The sequence below is a fragment of the Opisthocomus hoazin genome, chromosome 21, assembly GCF_030867145.1.
Source record: "Opisthocomus hoazin isolate bOpiHoa1 chromosome 21, bOpiHoa1.hap1, whole genome shotgun sequence".
Classification (NCBI taxonomy): Eukaryota; Metazoa; Chordata; class Aves; order Opisthocomiformes; family Opisthocomidae; genus Opisthocomus; species Opisthocomus hoazin.
The window spans coordinates 12,472,553-12,496,024 of NC_134434.1; the positions used below are offsets into that span (position 1 = coordinate 12,472,553).

General features: G+C 40.9%; 1 protein-coding gene across 3 annotated transcripts in view; it reads right to left on the bottom strand.

The window, feature by feature from the left end:
• Window positions 1-23,472, bottom strand: part of TBCD (tubulin folding cofactor D) — a 139,468-nt gene that overhangs the window by 39,491 nt on the left and 76,505 nt on the right. For all 3 annotated transcript variants that reach the window (XM_075441207.1, XM_075441205.1, XM_075441206.1), the window contains 11 exons: window positions 22,690-22,763; window positions 21,350-21,467; window positions 20,455-20,515; window positions 18,914-18,936; window positions 12,048-12,079; window positions 9,561-9,623; window positions 9,074-9,150; window positions 7,606-7,687; window positions 3,604-3,722; window positions 3,085-3,176; window positions 2,063-2,203 (listed from right to left, as the gene is read on the bottom strand). In XM_075441207.1, coding sequence (XP_075297322.1) covers window positions 2,063-2,203; window positions 3,085-3,176; window positions 3,604-3,722; window positions 7,606-7,687; window positions 9,074-9,150; window positions 9,561-9,623; window positions 12,048-12,079; window positions 18,914-18,936; window positions 20,455-20,515; window positions 21,350-21,467; window positions 22,690-22,763 — 882 coding nt within the window. The remainder of the gene's footprint in view (window positions 1-2,062; window positions 2,204-3,084; window positions 3,177-3,603; window positions 3,723-7,605; window positions 7,688-9,073; window positions 9,151-9,560; window positions 9,624-12,047; window positions 12,080-18,913; window positions 18,937-20,454; window positions 20,516-21,349; window positions 21,468-22,689; window positions 22,764-23,472) is intronic.

Genomic DNA, 23,472 nt, shown 5'->3' on the forward strand with positions numbered 1-23,472 from the left:
TGCCGGCCACAGAAGGGAGTACGACCAGCAAGGCGCACCCTCCCCGGCGAGGTACAGCCGAGTCCCCTCCCCTCGCAGCCTTCCCGAGGCCGCGGGTACCACCACAGGTCCCAGCCAGCACCTGTGAGCTCTGCCAGCTTCGCCAGAGCCACAGCACGGCTCGGCTGCAGTTCAGGTCCTCTGTCCCTCCTCTGTCGCTCCTCACCTGCTGAGTCGCAGCTGCCAGGTACAATATAGCAGATGCCACTCGATTAAATTAAAAGCAAATTATGTTTCACGTTCATATACTACTGTTGAAAACACCCTTCAAAGATAGTGACTGAAATAACGTCTGAACCAGTTATTTCACACAAACACTCTGCAAGGATACGACTGAAACTGAACACCAAAGCCCTTCATGTGACTCCACACTGTCAGACAAGAGTTTCTTTAATAAACTGGGAAAATAAGGAAATCTTTTCAACAAACCAAATGGCTTCACACCAGTACTTTTCAGGCACGGAAATGTAATAAAACCACAGCCAGATACTAGATCTGAACAATCAACAGGCTGGTAACTCACAACCCTGAACACGCATCTCTGTACCCTGAGATGCTTCGTACAGGTCAAATGTATGTTACCACGTCATTACCAACACAAACAGGATTACCCGTACTGTTAAATAGGGATGATGCTTTATGTATAGAAACACTTAAAAACAACCTATATGTGCATATTTTCAAATTAAAATTAAGACAATAAAATCAATATGTCTTTGTCAAAATCAGCATTTTACTCAAATTTCCAACAACTAACAAACAACTAAAATTAATTTATCACATTTACTTAGGTTATGGCTTCTCTATACAAGGATTAAGTGCCACTGCTCTGAGTCTTCTACACAGTATCAAAATTGTCATATACTTTAAATCTACAGATACTGGATTTATTCCTGAATTCTGATAATTAAATACTTTTTAATAACAAGTACTATTTCAGGCTGGGCACATTTGTGCTGATAAATACACACAGAGAAGTACCCTGACAAGAGAGCCTCTGTGTTTCCTTAGCACTCATTTGATCTCTAAGATCTGCATTTCACATGGTTTTCTCACCCTGTAACTACCTTGTGGAATTCTACAGGATGGAGTGAGTAACACAAAATCTTCATTTCCCCTCTGCCTACCACATCTAAAGGCTGCAGGAACTTCCAATCAGTAAGCAATGTTACATCCCCAGTTACAGCTTCTTCTGAAACCAAACACAAACCCAAAGGAGGACACAAGCCTTCAGAGTGCTTTGGTTCCTCCGTTTAGACACTGCCTTTTCAGATCACTGTCATGGAAGGAATAGGGGACATCCAGATAAATGCAATATTACATACTGAATCTTCTTTAGATATCAAGGGAACTGTGAAGACTGAAGAACATCACAAAAATATGACTGCTACAGACTTAGTCTTCCACCCATTCTATAGACTTCACATTTGTAGCTACCTTCCTACAGACATGATTTAATTATTCTTGCAGTCTCATAGCTGAAATCATTGAAACCCTAACCTTACAAAAGAGTCAGGAATACCACAGCATAATTTATAAGGTTTTTATCCATCTCAGATACGCCTTGAAATTTGGTCACCAACACGTTGTGCAACTGCGCCCTCTCCTGGCAAAAAACCCCACAACACCAACGTACAACAGGAGAGTTCACCAAGCAGGAGTAAACGTGTTATTTCGAAGTAACAGAAGTGATGTTCTAAATCTCTGTACTTATTACAACTACATACATTGCTGATATTCACTGAAAGAAAATAATCTCAACCACAAAACCAGAACAGGGCTGCACTTCAGCTCAAACCACAACAGCCCCCATTTTCCTGACTTCCAAGGCAAGGGACAAACAGATTTTTGTCAGCCTTTCCTTTCACCTTCTGCTTCTCTTTCGCAGTCTACCTCTACCTATACTCTACTCTCCAAAAGCTTGGAGAAATCTATTTCTCACAGGTTTTGAACAGACATCAGTTTTGAATTCAACATCAAACACGGCAGCTCGGTTTAAGTCTCAGTTTGCAAGGCATCTTACCATCCTCCGACATCTCCTCGGCTGTCGGTGGTGTAGTCAGTCACACCCCTAAGGAGCGTAGCGTAAATCTGAGTAACGTTATCTCTGCAGACATATTCTTCCTGGGATCCTTCTCCCTTCACACCTACTGTCTGGCAAACCCTTTAAAAAGAGAAAAAGGAGGCGGTGAACCACAACACTAGCAAGGAGAAACGCTGAGATGATAGCTTTGCTCCATTGCTTAATAAAATTCCCCAGACACAATATTCTCAACACCTGGAACATCTGCTACAAACAGGATGACGAATGTTTCTGAGCCTACTGTGTTCGATTTGACCTGAGGATTTCTGGCCAGTGTTTGGGTTTAAAGAAACACTGGCAAAGCTGACAACTCAACAGATAAGCAGATTGGTTTCACGTCGGTAACACTACAGAAAGGAACATGCCTAAAGCACCTGTCAGTGTCTGAACTCTCCTTAAAGCGAAGTACGCAAGAGCAGCACAGGACTAATGCAATGTGCATTGAATTTAGTATTAACAAACTTCCTTGCATTGAAGACAAGGGTTTTTTGCACTCTAACAGTTTAAGAGCAAATATACTGTGATACTATTAACAGTAACTACATTGTGGCATGTCAACATAGAAGATATTCCTTTAGGGAATGACTACAACTTCTTTAAAGCAACTCAACCTTCTCATTACGGAAGCAGAAAAAACACATTCTTCCTCCTCACTAAAGCTCACTAAATTGCAGCCTTGGAGAAAAGTGAACTTTAAAATACACTCGAGCTAGTCAGTTAATTGATTAAAAAACCCCACACCACCATCAGAGTTGTATTCCGTCCTCAGATGTGTGACAGTCTTCGGAACCAAAGATACACTGAATAAAGGAGATGCACACAGTCCCACACTAAAAATGTGTACGTCAGGGCAGCTGCTTTCAAGAATCACACTACAAACTCACAACAGAAATCAGAATGGACAGGGGAAAGCTTCTAGAGAAAGAATTCAAATTAGGCAAAAATAAAGATGATAAACATACTTTGCAATTGCTATTAAGGCATCTCTTCGGGATTCTGCAAAGGTCACGTCTGCAGGGGAAATTACGGTAACTTTTTTCAAGCCTTCCAAAACCTGAAAAAATATAAAAATTTAGATCTTTAAATCCAATGCATTATTTATGATAAATGTTAAATTTAGGTATTGTATTAAAATGAGCTCAATCACGCCTGAGCGAACCAAGCAGGCAGCAGTGTTTGGTTTCTCACCGGGACTTGTCAGCATGCCTCACTCTCCCCTTCGGACAAATGCTCCATAGCAAAGGGGTAACTCAATCTCTGACTTTTCCATTAACACCACTAAAGCAGGACTAAACTTCAATTATCAGAAACTACGGCAAGCTCAACTCATGATGATTTTCTGGAGTTACTGTACATTACAATCCAAATCCCTTTCACAAAGACCTTTAATTATGATCATTATTATTTATTTGATTACCATCACGGGTTTCATTCAAAATACCGTGTGCCCTGTTCTCATTACAATGACCGTATTTCCTCACCTGTTGGAGCCTGCCCTTTAGCAGGAATCTTGGAAGGGCCCCAAGAGCTCGTGAAAAGCCACAACGAATCATTTCCTCTGCGTTTTGTAGTTCTGAAACGTACTGTGTCACCAGCTCATCTAGAAGAAATACAATTGCAGAGTGAAAAGCAACTACCACATCATTATCATTATATATTTGGCTAACAAAAAAACCAACCAGGAAAAGGTTTCCCAAACAGAGCAGCTAGAGAATTTTATAATTCATTAAACTAAAATATAGATACCTTTAATTTCCAACAGCAGAAAGATAAAAATTTTAAGATGTTCACTGTTACACAAATTAATTCTTATTTTCTAAATACAAAGTCAGATTTTTAGATAGACTAACCCTAGTCATTCAGAGAGAGGAAAAACAAAGTTCTCAATTTTAAAAAGTCATAATGTTTTAAAAATCCAAAGACTAAGTGTAAGCACAAATTTCTACGCAAACACAGGGGAACAAGTTCTGTTGTATTTACAGGTCATCGATTTCCATAATTAGACAAGTATTCTGTGTTAGGAAAGAGATGTCTCTGGGTTTGTGAAGGTCAGATATTCGACAGCCTTCCCCCAGAAGCCTGAACCGGACTCAGGGTTTAAACACACACACCCCGATCACACCTAAGCAATGAGATAACTTCACACCACTTTTTATAGAGACAAAAAAATAAAGTTGGGCTTTTTGCAGGAGAAAGCTCAAAGAGACGCGGCCACTTTGAAGCAGCGATGCCGTGCTCAGTTACACACCAAAACGCAGACAATGGCTCCACCAACAGCAGCACAAACAAAGCGCACAAGAAGAAACTGAGCAAGGCATGGGAAAAGGAGGCTCCACAATGAAGTAAAGCAATACGAAGAAAAAAATGAGAATGCATGAAAAAATGATAAATGAAAAAAGTCAGGAATCTATCTCGGTATTTCTACTGTAGTCTTTATCATAGGCTTCCTTCCTACCATCCTTCCTTCACCAGATTTGTCAGCTACTGTATTAAACTCCTCTGAAAAATGCAGAGAAAACCAAGGCACTGCAGAAGAGCCTCTAAGAAAATCCAAGATAGCTGCACTAAACACGACTCTGGTTCAGCAAGAAAGGTGGTCGTATTCATGGCTTCACTGAATATGCACGTTTCGGTTCTCAGAGAAAACAAATTGGAGATCCCAGGAAGATTACATAATTGTGCCACTGCTTACTGTCATCTAAGATTTAAACGATTGAGCAATATTTGCTAGAGGAAGAGAGAATAGTTACCAGCAGAAACTACACATTCATCATAACTCATGACTGACCTTTTTTTTTTTTTATTTAAATCCCTATGCAATCGGCAGGCTGCAACTAGTTCCTCACATCAGGAAACCAGTTCCCTGTCCAGAGGTTAGCAATACCTTCATGTAAGCACATCCATTATTTAAAACTTTCCAGACCACCGGAGTGTAAGATAGTCTTGAGGCCATAGGAAGACGCAATGGTTGCTTAGACAGCAAGATGACCTTAGATGGTAAAGATTATGACAGTCTTCCCTTTGACTGATGTAAATTTAAGATGGACGTTTTAGCCAAATGACATAAAATTAAGACACGACAACTAGCAAATGAGCAGCTCTTTACTTATAACTACTTAGTAATTATGCTAGCAAGGGTAATGCAAACGTTAATATTCTTCTGAGAGTCCTCAGCTTCATAAAACAACACGGCCTATGAAGTGTCTACACTATTAATTCAACACAACCCATCCCGAAAGAATATTAAAAGAGAAAGTCATCAAAACCAAAGCAGAACACACTAAGACAGAAAAAATAAAACAGAGAAAAGGTGCAAACAAACAGAAGCAAGAAGAGAAGTGATTGCATAAAATTGCAGTCTTATAGGGACAGATTCAGAACGCCGAATCACTAAAGTCACTTTGACTGGTGTTTTCATTTCAATCTGTCAAGGCATAGTGAAACACTGGTCAAATTTCACCAAAATTTTTGTGGTGGCTTTTTTTTTTTTCCCTAGTCCCCTTAATCATGTTTATATCTGCTTTAACTGACTTACCTAAGGCACCTGCATTGTCACTCAATGTCTTCTGCCCTGGAGCCTCTACACACACATACATAGACCAGACACTATGGGGAGGATTTTTAGCAGTGGATTTCAATCCCACAACAGAATTTAATGGTCATGAAATACATAGATTTTACTGGCACAGAGATGAAAATATACAATATTTTTTTCTTTTTAAAAGATGCTTGCATATATAATGGCACTTTTGTTACCATAAGAGGCTTTAGAGAAGTCCAAGCCCATATAAAAGCATTATCAAGACAGAGCTGACTAGAGATTTTTTAGAACAGAAAAATTTCCAACTCACAATTCTATTCTCGGAATCACTCCAGAAAGTCTGATGAAAAATTTTGCTTGTATCTACAAACCTGACTCTAATTATGTCCCTAGACATCATAGCTACATTGCCATGGTTCCTTCAAGCACAAACCAGGTGAAAAGTTAACCTAGAATCCAGGAACAAACAATTCAGCTTCAGAGGCATCGAAGCGTGCAGCCTCAGAACAGCTGCAGCCATCTGCTGCGTGTTCTTCCAGCAGGTCCTTTCTCCCTCTTCATTTGACATCCGGCTCAGGTTTCTGGTCCACTTTCGAAGAAGCTTGAAAATTCATTCTTATATAAAATGTGATCTATTAACATTTAAACTCGTTTTCAGATGGCTTGTTTTGATTCAGCATTGTCTCCTCCTGCTCAAAGCCTTCTGTTCTGACAAAACACTACCCTTTCCTGAGGGTTCTTTTTTTTGATCTGCCTCAGTACGGTATCACATCTTCCCCATGCTGCCCACAAAAAAAATCACAGAATCCCAGCATGGTCGGGGTTGGCAGGGACCTCTGTGGGTCACCCAGCCCAACCCCCTGCCCAAGCAGGGTCACCCAGAGCAGGCTGCACAGGACCTTGTCCAGGTGCGTCTTGAATATCTCCAGAGAAGGAGACTCCACAGCCTCCCTGGGCAGCCTGGGCCAGGGCTCTGTCACACAGTGCCAACCTGCATCAAGAAACGGCTATTTTTGGATTCTTATTTTTGGACAAAAAAACAGAGATTTAGCAGTATAGAAAAGATGTAAAAATCAAGCTAGGCTGCTCTTATATACCAGCCATAACTTCTCTGGGACATGGACTGCATGTTACTATACATGTGACAGGTGTCAGGTTCATTCTGGGAACTACCACAATAGAAATAAATCATAAGGTATTCTGTTACCTGATTTAGGAATGACTTAGTGATGGCAAAAAAAAAAAAAAAAAGTAAATCAATATTTTGTTCAGTATCTGTAATTTCACTGTCATATTTAGAAAAACAAGAACATAAATGTTGTTATTCTTAAAATGGCTGTCTCTACAATCCAGCAATCTGTCTCTGATGGACATGGCCAAATTTGATACTTGAAAGACAGAAAGGTCCAAGAAAAACAGTATAAAAAAAGATGTTGATTCATATGCCCCTACAAAGGTTTAAGCCTACTCCTGTACTACCGATCCAAACCCAAACAGATGAGTTTTCATATGCACATTTATAATAATTCTGGGTGTCCTTGCTATCCCTCTCTTCTTATCCCTGACCAACTCTTCTTCAGTCAGGCTCGATCTCTGACATACAGTTTGTCAAAATATGATGTGAAAATGTCTCCCTTGATTAAAATTTAGGACTTGCCACAAACACATTCTTTGCTTCTTTGTTTTACAGTATGAAATAGAAAAGCAATCTGTTCTTCCTAACATTCATTCATTACAGTACCCTGTATTCACCTCCCGCCTAAAACAGGCAAACCCCCTGAGACATTTCCTAGACTTTCAGTTGGTTTTATCATTCTTTCCCAAAGCGTTTTAAGGTCCTTTAAAATTAGTGACGCTCCTCCCCATTTTGTCCAATGCCTCCAAAGCACAAGTTAGGTCCAGCCCCGTATTTTCTGCCTCTACTGTAAACATGAGTCATTACCCTGTATAGCTGGATCAGCTTCTCCCTTTTCATTGCTGTAATATTCATTGCACAGCGCAGCCAGCGCAGAGACTGCAGACTCCTGTAACAAAGGCAAAACTGTGAACTTGATAGATTTACTAAGGTCATACTTTATGATAACTGTGCTTAGAACTAATAGATTAAGGAAAAAAGACTGGATTTTTTTTTGTTTTCTATGCAAAATCAAGGACTTGAAAGAAAACCACTATTCTTCTAAATAATATTCTAACTACCAGAGGCATTATAGTAGCAAAATATACAGAACTATCTAATTGCTGTAGATCACAGAAACATAGAATAGTTTGGGTTGGAAGGGACCTTTCAAGGCCATCTAGCCCAACCCCCTGCCATGGGCAGGGACATCTTCAACTGGATCAGGTTGCTCAGAGCCTTCACTTTCTAAAGAGAAAGGTTTTCATCCTAAACACATGAAGTTACATTGGAAGACTATACTGTATGTCAGAAAATGATTACTTTTCAATGTCTTCAGCACTGCCCTTAAAATTATTTCTCTCTAAAACACATATAGAAAGCAAGTACAAATTGACATTTACTAAACATACTTTTCTCAAGATTAATGTTAAGCAAACAAGTCAAAATTCTCTAAAGTCTATAATTAATTCTTCTAAGCTTGGTTTAGAAATTCCAGTTATAAGACATACAAACTTTATGAATAAATTGTTCATGCCAAAAGAATATTCCAAGAATTCAAATTTCATCTTTTCATTTTCTTCAGTGATTTGGATACGTTCTAGTCTACTCTGTCTTCCAACAAAGACTTCAGAAGATGAGCTACCAGATACTTGCAATGGCTTTTTATCTGATTTTTAAAACCTAATAAAATGAACACAATATGTTATATTCAGATTGTCTCTGTGATGCCTACCAGCTCTAGCAGGGCAGACAAAAATTGTCTTTACAGTTCGGTAAAGCTTTTAAGAGCACAAGATCAAACTGTCCTCGCATTATACAGGAAAATTAAGGCAAGTAACTGAAGGTTTTGAGATCATGTACATAAAACAGCATGAAATATATCCATCAATGGATTTAATATTCAGAATTAGCGTAGCTCAAGAGCACAGTAACAGGATTTGCAACAGAGTTTAACGGCAGATTTAAGCACGTTGTCCTGAATAACCCTGGCTGATCACACCAATCTTCTCACTGTTAACAAACGTGCCCCCAGTACATCAGGCCTACTGATGTCTCTGAAATTACCAAAATCAACGTATCTTACACATATTACAGATACACAAGTGTTCGTCAAAAATGTCCATTTGAATTTTGAGGGATTTAAAAAAAACAAAAACAACCCTTCTTACCAATCTAAGAAACAAATGTTCAAGAACCAATTAGATTTCACAGAAAATAATCCACCAATGGAAAGCAACAATATTTCTAATTCTGTATTTAACGTGAGCCCATGAAGAAGGAGGAACTATTGTACCTTTATATGCTGTCGCGCAGCGCTTGACACAAGAGGGAGACTTCTTAGACTGTCATTTATTAACCACTGCCAGCTGCCTGAAATAGTAAGGAACACCAGAAAGTAAGAAAACTATTTAACATTAACATTATCTGTTTTACTTTTCACAAAGATGAGCAATTATACATATTGACATATCCCCTTGTTTTTCCAAAATAAACAAGGCTGTGATTTCCAATTAGCATAGCTATTCTGGTTTGGTTTGCAATGTACACAGCGCAAACACTGTGCCTGCTGACACTGAAAACAAAATATAGTTGTAAACAGCTACAAAACAAATCTTCAAACATCACCACCATCTGTTGCAGTATTTGGGTATCTTTTTGATATTTTTTTGTTAGGCCACCCAACCTCGCTAATCCTGCTTTTTGAAAAACAGCATTCATTATTATTTTGGCTTACTGAATAACTACTAAGATAATGGAAGGTTATTTAAAACGTGACATACCGATTATTGGATCTCCTCTAAATGGTATTTTTGATAGTGACAACTTCTCAATTAAAGTGCAGACTGTAAAAAACCAAAATTTATAATTGGATAAATTAAAAAAAAATGAGAAAATTGAGCAATTTGGAAGATACAACCACATCAAGTTACATTAGCATTAATTTTAAATTGAAGAAAACTTGCAAACACAAGTCCAAAATATGTGAAATTAGAAACCAAAAGGAAATCACATTGTGATTCTTACACGCAGCTTTATTTCCTTTGATACTCAGAATATGAGAAAGTGTCATTTTAATAATTAAGACCTTATTATTTTAAATCTATAAACTTAATTAAGTTCTAAGCCTTTAAAAGTACTTTCAGCATAGCATTTTTTAGTGTTTCAAGGCTGTTTTGGGGAACAGATTAACACGGTACACACTGCAAACTTTTACTGTGCAATAAATTGACTGCATTGCTCAAATGAAATCTCCGCCCTTCGGGATGCAGTATCTTTCACCTCCTGGGGCTCAGTTCAAATCAAACCGATCACTGTATATCCATACTCACTACCTGACTGCTTTGGAGTTGGTGGAGAGGAGCGAGAGGACAGAACAAGCTACTGTATAATGCCACATTTTGTTTTCCTCTCTTCCCACAACTTAATCTTTAAATCTTACTCCGGGCTCTGTACACAGTTCATCATCTTCTTCATTTATAACCAGCCTACTGGGGTCCACATCTACTCCTGAATGCAGTCCTCGTTATGGTAATGCCACACAACCAGGCTCCCTGTGCTCAAACTCCATTCAATATTGTACGTCAGCTCCTTTGTTCTAATATTTATTCACAGACATGGTTAAGTACAATGTGACTAAACCCAAGTCTCTTTGGGTTCCTCCTCAGTTCTTTACACTTCTTTATTGCTCTATTGTGGTTGAGACCATCATCTTCATTAGACATGCAGGCAATTTGTGGAATACTTTCAATTCTTCCCTTATTCCACCTACACAGTTGTATCATGCCAAAATCCTGTCATTTGAACTTCTCCAATACTATGAAATACTCAGCTGCTTAACAGTTAAAACGTACTGAAAAAGCCTTACCTATCCTTTCAGCCTGCACTATCACGTCACAAGACTGTAAGCTCATTCACAGACTGCACAAATCCCCTTGCCCCCTACACCACCCTTCCATCTTGGTACTGAAGATCCTTCACCCACTAAGTTTGGATGACTTCACTTCTTCAAAGCTGGAATCTGCTGTGTAGCACTTCCTTCAACCCACGAGCAGGAAACTCAAGTTGGCATCATTTCTGTATCCACCCAAGCTACCTGCATGGATACTTTCTGCTGCAAAGCCTTGTTTTTGACAGTGCTTCTGTATACAACAATCTTCAAAATCCGTGTGAACAACCTTCCTTTTCTGTGATACCACCCTTTCCACAAACTGTCGTTTATATCGCCTGTATTCTTCGTCTTTGCGCACATACATAGAATCACAGAATCATACAACAGTTTGGGTTGGGAGGGACCTTTCAAGGCCATCTAGCCGAAACCCCTGCCATGAGCAGGGACATCTCCAACTGGATCAGGTTGCTCAGAGCCTTGTCCAACTTCACCGTGAATGTTTCCAGGGATGGGGCATCAACCACCTCTCTGGGCAACCTGTGCCAGTGCCTCACCACCGTCTTTGCAAAAAATTTCTTCCTTAGATCCAGTCTAAATCTGCCCTCTCTTAGTTTAAAGCCATTGCTCCTTGTCCTGTCACAACAGACCCTGCCAAAAAGCCTGTCCCCATCTTTCTTATAAGCCCCCTTTAAGTACTGGAAGGCCCCAATAAGGTCTCCTCGCAGCCTTCTCTTCCCCAGGCTGACCAGCCCCAGCTCTTCCAGCAGAGGGGTTCCAGCCCCCGGATCATTGCTGGGGCCTCCTCTGGCCCCGCTCCCACAGCTCCAGCTCTGTCCTGTGCTGAGGGCTCCAGAGCTGGACGCAGGACTCCCGGGGGGTCTCCGCAGAGCGGGGCAGAGGGGCAGAATCCCCTCCCTCGCCCTGTGCCCACGCTGCAGGGGATGCAGCCCAGGGCACGGTTGGCTTTCTGGGCTGTGAGTGCGCATATTATGATAAAATCATTAGTTACACGATGACGTCTGTCTTAGTGGACAGATCATATCTCTTCTAGAGAGGTACCCGGGTAAAGCAATGAGGGAAGCCAATTCAGCCCTGAAGAAAGTTCACTGTGTACAACAACGGAAGCAGAGAATGTGTGACATAAAACCAGCAACTATCTCCCACTCTCACCCAAACCAGGTTATTCACAATTGTGCTGGCAACCAATGCTCAGGTGTACCCCTTCTGACTGGCTTTCAAACTTTGTACTTTTTTAAATTAGTGTTCATATTTTATTTATGCATTCAACACAATGTATGCAGAATAAACTGCAAAAAAGTACAGAGGAGAATTCATTACTGCACCTTGTCTGCTCTCACGCCGCAGCTGTGGTACTTACCAGCTGATCTCATCAGTTCCCCACCCAAGCCCCTGCAAAGCAGAAAGAGAGCCTTCAGAGAACAACCTACCACAAGCAATCTGAACTCATTGCCTAGCAAGGAGAAAACCTCAAAACCATTTCAGAACGAAAGCAAATCACAAAATACCTGCAGTTTTGTGTTTGACCAACTCTAAAATACATCTTTTTAAAATCAACTGTTGTCTTGACTTCAGCAAGATTTATACAAAACCTTCCTGAATATTTAACTTTCTTCTTGCAAAGAATGCGGTCCCAGTCTTTCTCATTTTTAAGGTGAATAACAAAAGACTGTCAAGCTCATGCTGCTTTTCCTTCCACTTGCTCCAGAGGCATTCCAGACCTGCGGGGCTGCCCACAGGACTTCTCAGTCATACAGCCTCGACAGGCTTCCGACTTCCACAACTGAAAAGTAATTCCATGTAATTTTTAAACGAAATCTTCATCTCTGGAATATTAAATACAAACTTCACTCACCACCTCCCATTTTCAAAAATGTTAACTGGTTTGCTTTCCTGGTGAAGTTTCTCCACCCTCTCCTTCCCCGCTAAGGCCCCCTCGCAGGTGACTTTGCCTTCATCACCACAAGCGAGGAGGTAAAAACTTTCAACACATCAGAAGAGGGAGGGAAGCAAACGGCTCAAGACGCTTCAGGCCCTCCCGAAGGCTGTGGTATGGACGGACGGTCGCCCCAGCTCCAACCTCAGCCTCATCCAGCCCAGCGATCCTGCCTGAACACCAGCCTGGCCACACACAGCACCGGGAGGAGAACGGCTGGACCCAGCAGCACGTGGGGCGAGGGAGAAGCGTCCTGGAAATGGCAGGGCCCGCTCCCATTCTTCAGCCTCTCACGGCTCCGGGCAGAGAGATGCCTCCTCACCCCACTGAGCGATGTCTGCTGGTTACACGGACGTCCCCAAAGCACCCTGAGCACTGCTTGGGGTGTTCTACTCGGTGTCACCCTCCATGGCATAATTTTCCCATTTTCTGAACCTTTGACCCCCGCCCTTCCTCTGGATATTTCCTCCCTCAGCTCCTTACTCTCGTCTCCCTTCACTTCGGCTGGAATATTTCCTCCCTGAGGTGCCAAACCCTTAATCACCTGTTTGCATGGCCATGCTCTGGCAGAAACTCCCAGCAAAGGAGGAGGAACAACAAAGGCTTTTTTGTTTATTTGCTTGGGCTTTGTTTTCTTAAAAAAACCTTTTCTTCCCTCTTCTCCTCCTCCCTCCCCACAACAAAATTAGTAGCTGTGCTCAGAAGGCAAACTTTGCAACCCTAACAACTCATAGAACTTTGTTCTCCCGTTTCTCCTTTTGTACGAGCTTCAAAAGCCTAAACATTTTGAACAAGTTTTTCCATTCCATACAAGTAGGTGCCTCCTGTAACATGCTCAACACTTTCATTGGTTTTTCAGGTAACGCAGACACGCCAAGTCCACAGAATTCGTTTGCCACAGATCAGCACTTCCTTTAATTGGGAAACTTGCTTTTGACAACCAATATATGAAGCTCAATGCAATAATCCACAGCTCAGTTATCATCGTAAGAAGCAAGCATAGATTGATTCCACATCCCCATGCTGATAAGGTCTCTGTATTATCTACCCCACCTTCCTGCCATGTTGTCTGCTCCCCAGCTTTTAAAAAATTTAAATTAGAAAACAAGTGAGTGATGCAAGGACTTGAGACATCTGCAAAAACAGAAGAATGATGTGGCAAGGCCTGCTTCCTCTTCAACCTTTCTTTTCCCTTCATTTTGTCCTCACCCATTCCTTGCCTTTTGTCTGCTGTCTTGCTGCAAATGAGTATAAAATAATGATCCTGTAAATTTGTTTGGTGTGCAACAGAGTCTGCTGATGCAAGGATTCAGATAGGGACTTCTGTTCCAACTACAAAGCGAGAACTGAGTCATAAAGGCTGCTCTTCTCCACTTCTCCACACTGCCAATAAGGAAGTCAGGCCACTTAAAGCTACTCTTATGTTAATAATTTGACAGCTCTCCCTTCCTTTGGCACTACATCAACTCAATTTAATTTCAGAGCTTAGAGCTTCGCTGAGGATTGCTGTCCCTGTGCAAGCATGAAGAGTGGTGACACCGATTTGCATGGTAAGCTTTCCACCTAGCGCACAAGCCGTCATGACACCTGCCTTTGAAGGCACTGCACACCACGTGGTCTTCTCTGCAAAACTTGTCAAGTTTTTTCTCGCCTAGACATCACAGTATGTCCGTCAATACAGCTAAAATTTTTTGCCCTTTCCACAGCTCATACATACTTCCATTTGAAGAACTGAGAATTCTATCATAACCCTAGATCTTTCCTCAGCCAGTGTGTAGTCTGTCAAACATGATGCGCATCTTCCTATTAACTTTATCTCACTCTACAGTATTTCACTAAATTAAAAAGATACGGATCTACCTAATGCAGAGATTCTGAATTTTGCTGTACAGCCAGCATTCTCTCTTTTTTCTTCCAAAGACACATCCACAAGTTGCATCACATTATTAGATTTACCTGTTTCACGGTTTAATTATTAAATCCGTTTGTAAACTGACTGATGCAGTGCCCAGGTTCCAGGAGCCTCTAAGCACTCCTTCCCGTGCACATTCCCACAGCAATGCTTCTCTCCTAAAAACATCTTAGGATGTGTCACAATTTATTTGTGGAAAATATAATCAAAATGTATAATCCCTTCCAGAACCAATGAAGTAAGGTTACTCACCTAAGAATGCTGGTATCTATTTTAAAACTATGTAGGCCTGAATCAGAACCAGCGACAGCAGTGTTTGCAGTGCATACACAAGCTCAAGGTACTTCTGTGGATATTTTTTTTATTATTGTTACTTAAAACCTGCTTTTTGTGAGAAGTTCAGAATGCATCTTTAAGATTATAAAAATAATAGTAACTGAAGCTGCTTAGAATTGAGTAGCATCTATGTTTTCATAAACATTTGAATTTGAAGTGAAAACTACTGGAATACCAGAAGAGATTCAGTTGCAAATACTCAATTTCCAGCAAGCTAAGAACACCTGCTGCAGAAGTATTTTCACCTCCATATGCACAGTAACCCACTATTTTCCATGGGAACTCTTTGTCCCAAATAGAACTCCAGTATCCTAAGGGTCCAGGCTGCACCGTTACTGGGCTTTGGAAGTACAAAATGGCTTTATCACAAGGTACACAGAGGTGGAACGAGATATCCTTGAGCAGAGATGAAAAGGCCTGTGTATTTCATAGAGCTCTTATGGTCATCCCTTGAAGATGCAGAGAATAAACTATAATAAGCTGAAAACCAGCTATTTTTAGGTTACTGTAAATTCCTATGCTGACCGCACACACTTTGTATCGCATTCTACCACCAGTAGAGTACAGCTGAAATCCTGCCTCCATCAAGCAAGAGTTTTCCCAGTGACTTCAGGTAATAGCAACAGAATTTCACCTCGTAACTCTGCAGATGACAGCATAGCACGATCTCCCAGAACCATCATGCTACTGGACGCAAAAAAGTAATTTAAACTCGGAAGAACTCTTGAGATGAGCTTTGTTGCAAGGCTGGAATTATTTGCTGATTAAGTTAATATGCCTAAAAAACTCTTTTACGTAGATGACTGCCAAGAAACACATTTGCCCTGAAACCATCAAAATTAGTCGCAACCTTAAAGGTCTTTGAAATGAGATGAGTTTCTCCTCTGCCTAGCACCTGTCAACACCTACGAGCTACCCTCCTCCTTCGGAAAGCTGAAACCCCGAAGACGACAGTCCACCATAGCCTGGCTATTCTTTCAAACACCTAAAATTGCCCTCTCACGCAGCTGACCATGTAACACACGCAGCCAGTCTCTCCCTGCGTTCCAAGCACGAGATCATCGCAAACTCGGCACTGCCGGCCTCACCCAGCACGGCAGTCGTCCCGCCGTAGCCAGCCCGGCCGGGAGCCCGAGGCCCAGCGAGCAGCAGCTCTGCTGAAAGGCGGCAGTGCAGCGCAGGAGGAAGCCCAGCGTATCCATCGGCAGCACTTCCACACCCGTCCCTCCATTCTCCTGTTACCCAGCTCTGTGTGTTCAGACCTGCATCACCAGACTCAGAACTGCCCACAAGAAAGGAAGGGGAAACAAAAAAATCCCAGCATCTATTCAGCCGAATATTCAGTCAAGAACCTTGCATCAGACGATGCATTTTTAAAGAATCTTCACAGAACTACTATTAAAAACACCTTTTTCATGAGGAGTTTTCATATTGAGAACTAGTCTTAGATGCACTACAGAAATATATCTGCTGCAAAAGAAAAAAAAAAGATACTACCCATGCTGGTTCAGTGAAAGCATAATATAAACCAGGCTGACCACTGACACTGTTTAAGCCGGCAGATTGACTTCCTACCCCAAGCTAGACAGCTTAACACAACAGATGCCACCTTTTTGTCTTCAGTTTTCTATATGACAGTAATGTTTAAAGCAAATACAATATAGCTCAGTTTTTCTAACTCTATGATATAACCAGTACAGCACAAAACAGGCACAACAGACAAATACCCTGAGTGCCATGGTTTGCATATGACTTGCTATAACTAGTGCCCATTTAATATGGAAAATCAGGCTCACTGCGCAACACTCAACTGGAAGTGCATATGCAAATGCTTAAACTAACCAGCTCCTCCAGACCGACCAGTGCACCACATGTGTCAGCACCAGGGCTGATGGAAGGAAGCACACGCTGGATGGGCCTGGACTTGCACTCTCCTTTTCCAGCATGCTATGGTAAACCCAGAAAGAGCCGTCTACAGGAAGACAAAAAGATACTTACATTTTTTTAAAGAGTGTTAATACAGTAGAGGACAGGATTTTCTACAATTAGCATAACAAACTGATTGCTTCAAGTATACTCAAAAATGAGAGACGGTGCAGTTTAACTCTGAACTTGGACTGCGCCCTGTCTGAAGGATAATTCATGGCCATCGTTCAAAATCAGGTTAAAGACTTACAACAGCTGCTAAACAAAGTAAGATGGTTCATTAACTGAAGGTCTCCACTACAGTACTTTGGCTTTATCTCTTTTGACTTGAGGTACTTATGGATTCAATGGAATCCTAAGTATTACACAATCAAGAAACTCACAACCCATTTTCCAGCTTAAAATTTATAAATTACACCTCACAAAAAAAAACCAAACTACAGCATCTTTACACTTTACTTCCTTTTCCCTTTCTCACAAGTCAATGCAATTTCTGGAAGCAGTTTGATCAATGCATTAAAATCCATCTGGTCCCCAAAAAGACTGAAGCTATTTTGTTGCCAGAAGTGAAAGCAAAATATCTAATAAACACTTGAGACCTGGAAACAAAAATAAAACCTACAGGTCTTCAACATTCCTACAAGATGTTGTTACACTGAAAATTCCCGGTAGCAACTTCTCAAATGGAAACCTTTGGAATATTATGCGCAATAATTACTCATCACAAAACAAGTTTGGCTTGTTTCTCTAAATGCTTGCCCAGCAATACTCAAATTGCTGGTTTGTTTTTCTAACCTAGTTTATTTTTCTTGTCCTATTTAAAAATATTTTATGCATACTGATATTTTAAAATATGGATTATAGTAGACATCTCTGTCCCAGCCTAAGTATTAGAGTAAACAGCAGTGAATCAGTTTTGCTCGGAGTTGAATTAGAAGTCTTATCTAGAATGAAAACATTTCTGTAGGCATCTTACAAATACCATTAAGTGCAAGAAGTGCACATTATGACAAAAACAAATTACACCCAAGCTCCACCCTGACATTAAAGAATTTCTGGGAGCCGAGAGAGCCACCCACAAAGATGCTAATATACAGTATCAGCAAGCTAACTTTGGAGTGGAAGTTTTCAGTACGTATGACCCTCAAGAAGTAAATTTAACATTTTTTCAGAAAGTTTCAGGATACGAAAACTTCCATAAAAATTCTTTAAAGTATAATTAATAATTACACACACACAAAAAAAAAAAGGTTTACTGTTTTCAGATATGTCTTGTGCAAAGAAGTGAACTACACTGCCCAAAAGTTAAAGAATTTGTCAAAGCAGAAAAAACCCTCCTTCGCATATACAATTGTTAGGGAATACAAGTCATTAATTATCTTTTGATTTCCTTACATTTAGGAACAAACCCTGAAGTCACATACCAGTATTAATTCACATTTACTTAACAGTTACTTAGGCAAACTCCCTTTTAGTTCCTGGAAGCTTCAATAAATAGGAAATGAAAAACAACTCAGCGAAAACTCATTTACATTTTCTTTGGCACAAGAGTTAAAAACTGCATTCAACCTTTTGCAATACTCTTGGCCTACTCATTACCCAGATGTAGAAAGTAATTCAAGAATTTAGACAGAAGCTCCTTTAAAAAAAAAAAAAAAAAAAGGACTCATTAACTTCTTAGTGAAAGATCATTTCTGTGGACCTGTTTGAACCATACCAGCACTGTTGTACAGGTGAATAATGGGAAAGAAATCCATTGCACACCGCTGAGGCCATGGATTAGCCAGCATCTTCCGTTTCACATTCTTTCCTTTCTTTCACTGCCTCTATCACAATCCCGAGACCAGCACCTACCACTTTCCCACTGACCTGACCCGCCTGTGCGTCGCGCTCCCCGAACACGCCAGCCACCACAAAGCGACACGAGCCCGGCCGCAGGCAGGCACGGCCACAGGCAGGCACGGGCTCGCACGCCGACGCGCTGCGCCACACCGGCCGGCTGCGGGGCAGTCGCTCACCTGCACACACAAACAGCTCCCTCGGATCCTACTCTGCTTCTTACTTCTAACTGATACTGCCAATATGAGAAATTACTTTTTTGCATCCATTTTCTTACCTGTACAATTGACGACTGCAAAGCTGGGGGGTGAAAAGGCAACAAATATTAATATTAGCAGTTTGTTTGAGACAAGCGGTTTCATTTTTCCTCCTCACATGCAATGTCTATGTACTGTGAGCTGGGCAACACTGGATAATTTTGAAAGATCTTTTTAAAAAAACCTCTCTCTAGCCATTTGGATTTTACATTCAAAGAAAATCAATTTAACACACTCATAAAGCAATAACTTTCTTAATTCTGAATCCCAGCTGCTCCTGCACGTACCCTGGAAGTTGGTTTGGCTTTTTAAAATACATTTGCTTTCCACAGTTGGTCCTTTTAAAATTATTATATACTGCACTACCTTAAAAGTGAAAATCACTTTGTTAGCTACAGATTAAACAGAAAAAACTTAAACAAAAATTCAAATGTGACTGAAAAACATTCTCTCATTGATAACATTACAGTAGACAATCTTCAAAAATCAGAGATTATCAAATTTCTACGTAGTAAACCCTCACCCCAAAAAAAAAGAATTTTAAAAACAAAGAGTTTACACCACCTTTGCAGATTGGTTATAAGAACAGACAACAGCAGAAACTGGAAAGCGTGACAACAAATTAAGGCCACTGTAACAGTACAGATACCGCTCATCAAGTTTTCAGGCATTTGAACACCACAAAGTTAAACAAGAACAAAGACGCCTTTTCAGCCGTAGCAGCAGCTGCCACCTGGGCACTGCACTCAGCGAGCACCTCTGTCCTTTAAAGCGCAGTGGGTAACCGGTGCGGCCCGGCAGCTTTAGCGCCTTGGAACCGGGGCTAGCAGCACTACAGACACTGCCGAAAACGAGCGGGAGCCTGAACGCTGAAGCATTGCCTGTTCCACAAGGTGAAGAAACAGGAGCCAAAAGAAAAAAACAACATCATGGGATGACTTCAAATTAAAGGGACAAGATAGGCAAAATTATCTCCGTAGAATCATTTTAAATTGCTATGGGCAGGACAAGACTTCATTGGTCATAAGCAGAGATAAAGACAACGCATCAGCTGAAATACAGACTATGACTTTCAAGGTCTATAAAGAGGTAAATTATGGATGCAAGGATTTAGCAATGACATCCCAATAAAGTTAAAAACAAAGAATAGAAAGGACAGAGAATGGACTGACTAGGAGACCTCCCTTGAGCATGGCCACACGAAGGCAAGACCCATACATCTATCGGCAAGGCCAGCCAGTACGCCCAGGGAAGGAGAAGAAAACCAAAACCAAACCCCAGGCAGCATTTCAGCAGCGTCACGAACAGCATCAGCGAGAGGGGCTTAGCTCAGAATCTGCCAGAACAGAAAGGGACCAAGTACAAAACCATACTGGAGTCGGACACCCGGTGAAGGACATCCAGCTATCACAGAGTCCGTGGTGCGCGTCCAAACCCCCACGTGTGAGATTGTTTAGCAAGGGGAAGAGGAAGGTGGAGAACAGCTGTCCTAGCTGTAAATGTTTGTTTAAAAATAATACAATATACCAGGTTGAAAGATACATTTATACTTGCTACAAACCTCTCGATGGATTTGCTTCAGTCCTTCCAATGATTTTTCATTGAAATAATACGTTATAGATCTGTAAATGTATACAAAAATTTTAAGACCGGTTTCCTAATCACACTATACATAATTTTTCTTCCATGACTTCACTGTACTTTCAAACAGAAGAAGAATAATTTGATTTCCAAATTACGATCAACAGGAATATGTAATATTTAATTTTAAATAGTTCGCAAACTTAATAACAGAAGTTACTTTGCTATCATGTAGCAAACTCAATGGACTAAAAAAAAATTCGTGTCACTTTGTAGTAACATTATAATCAGTAATACACCAATAACCCTTCTCAGCTCAGTATTTTTGGACTGAAAGAAAGAAAAGGTAAATGACTCATTTCTTTAAGGACAACATTAAAGCAAAGACATGTCCAAATAATTTTGTCAATTATTCTGGCGACATCACCTATATGTAGTACGTGTCTGTGTACACCCCCCCATATATATACACACGCACACACACACACATCTGGACCAGCATTCAGCAGCAACAACTACATCAGTCCAACGCTGCTTGAGGAGCTATTTCTCTAACACTGAACACAAAAGACGGTCCCCTCAGCAGGAAGGCAGCATACTTATGGGGAAAGGGGGTTGCATCTATATTGAAAAGATAACTTTGAACTCTCCAAGTAAGGCAGCAAATAATATCCCTTTCTGATGACAAATTTCGACTTAAGTTTATAACATCACTGAATAAAATGCAAAGGCTTAGCATAACTGATCAAAACAAACAAAAATTCAATGGAAAAGAAGTTCAGTAAGGTGGAGATTTCCAGAACTATACTCAGGAAACTTTCAATAGACCAGACATGAAAAGAAAATTTATAGTCAAGATAATCTTGCATTTATACCTGTTATTCTCTTCTGCTAGTTTACACAGTGCATGGGTGATCTCAGCACAGGCAAGAATTGCCCCATGGCGCGTGTGCAGATCTGTGCCCACTGAGAATGGTAGAAGTCTTGGCAAAACTGAAAGAGATTAAATAATGTATTTTTTTTTAAACAAAGCATAGTGACAGATGACAGTTCTAAATGTAATCATGTCTGCCTAGAAATAACACAGGAAAACCATTTCTGGAAAGTCAGGTCAACATATCCTGGCCATTATATGAAAACCAAGTTTTAAAAATCTAAGTAAATTCTGACAAAGCAGACTAAACCACACCAAGAAATTTTGTATTCACAGCTGTCTCCCTGTTTGGAGCACATACACCAACGTACTTGCTGTTAGGCATGGGGCTGGCTGGGCAGTAAGGGACATGAGCCTTGTACTTCGATGGAATTTTACTTCCCCGGAAACTGCCACGTTCCGAGTCCAGCACAGGGAGCCACGGCAAGGCTGGTAACCACAGATCCACCTGGGTGTCAGCCGCTGTCTTTCAGTCATATTAAAAAGCAGAGGGTACACCCCCAGGATCTTGAGTGGGCCGAGCAAAAAATTCTCGGTTCACGCTAAGAAACATCTGATTACACACACAAGAGTCAAAAAGGAATTCTGCTGAAGATGTCAGACTGGACAGGACGAAACAGATCCCCCCACCCCTCAGGACATCAAAGTCATATTACCAAAGAAAAAGCTTGGTACCTGAGGGCTAGCTCCCTGAGTTGTTCCAACAGAGCTACACCCAGTTAGTCATCTCGGAACCGGCAGGGTCCAGCATAGCTGGGTAACTAAAGTCCAGTCCCCAGATAAAAAATGCTCTGGCAGTATTTTATAATTTTTGCATAAAATCTGAAAACTGGCAAAGCTATCAGTGTCACAGAATCACAGAATGGGGTTGGAAGGGACCTCTGGGGATCACCCAGTCCAACCCCCCTGCCGAAGCAGGGTCACCCAGAGCAGGCTGCACAGCACCGCGTCCAGGCGGGGCTGGAATATCTCCAGAGAAGGAGACTCCACAGCTTCCCTGGGCAGCCTGAGCCAGGGCTCCGTCACCCTCAGAGGGAAGAAGTTCTTCCTCATGTTCAGACGGAACTTCCTGTGCCTCAGTTTGTGCCCGTTGCCCCTTGTCCTGTCGCTGGGCACCACTGGAAAGAGTCTGGGCCAGAGTCCCTACGCTGTATTAAGTTGCAGGGGAAATCTTAATTTTTATTAAGTCATGGTGCACGTTTAAATCTTCTTAATACATTTTTGCTCCATGAGCTAGAACACTTGATTCAGCATGCTATACAGAACTTCTTTGTTACCTACCCACATTCGCCATGTACTCAGGAGCCCGCGGAGTAAGGTTATGCAGAGCTTTGGTCGAAAGTTCTCGAATAACACTGAAGAAGTAAAAAAGCATTTTTTTATTTTTTTGGGGTTAGGAATTTAGTAGAAGTAATGTCTAGTAAAAATTTAGGAAATAAAAAAATGTCAGGAAGGGATTCCTGTGGCCAACTAAAATAAAGACCCCAGCAATATTAAAAATTACAATACTCTCTGTCCATCCTATGCTTCCTTCCCTCAAAAAAAGCCAACAAAACCAAACAGTGGACCAAAGAGACAGCCTAGAGCTAGCTTTTAGCTATATGAACAGAACTTATTGCTGAAAGAGACAAAGAAAAACATAAGTGTGGATGCTAGAACCTGAGGGCTCGTTCTATGCATTGGCAGGGACACTACAGTAAACTATTATTATTTCTCATGATGCAAACTATTATCAGCACTGATATAATCTCATTTGTGTTATATGTATACATTTTAATCTTCATGAACACTGAATATGACTAAGCACCATCTCTATGCATGAAATCTACTTTAATTATGATAATTGTATGATGATGGTGTTTACCCCTCACATACACTATATACCATATAAATGCATTTTATTAATCTATTAACAGATTGAGGTCATGGCAAAAAGACAAAATTCATAAAAGTGCTTTAAGTGACAATATGCTAGGGAGGTATAGGTGACATTAGCTACTAGTTGCCCAGTTTCCTTCAGTCAAATGCTATTGCAAACTCTAGTATAAGTAAAATATACAAAAA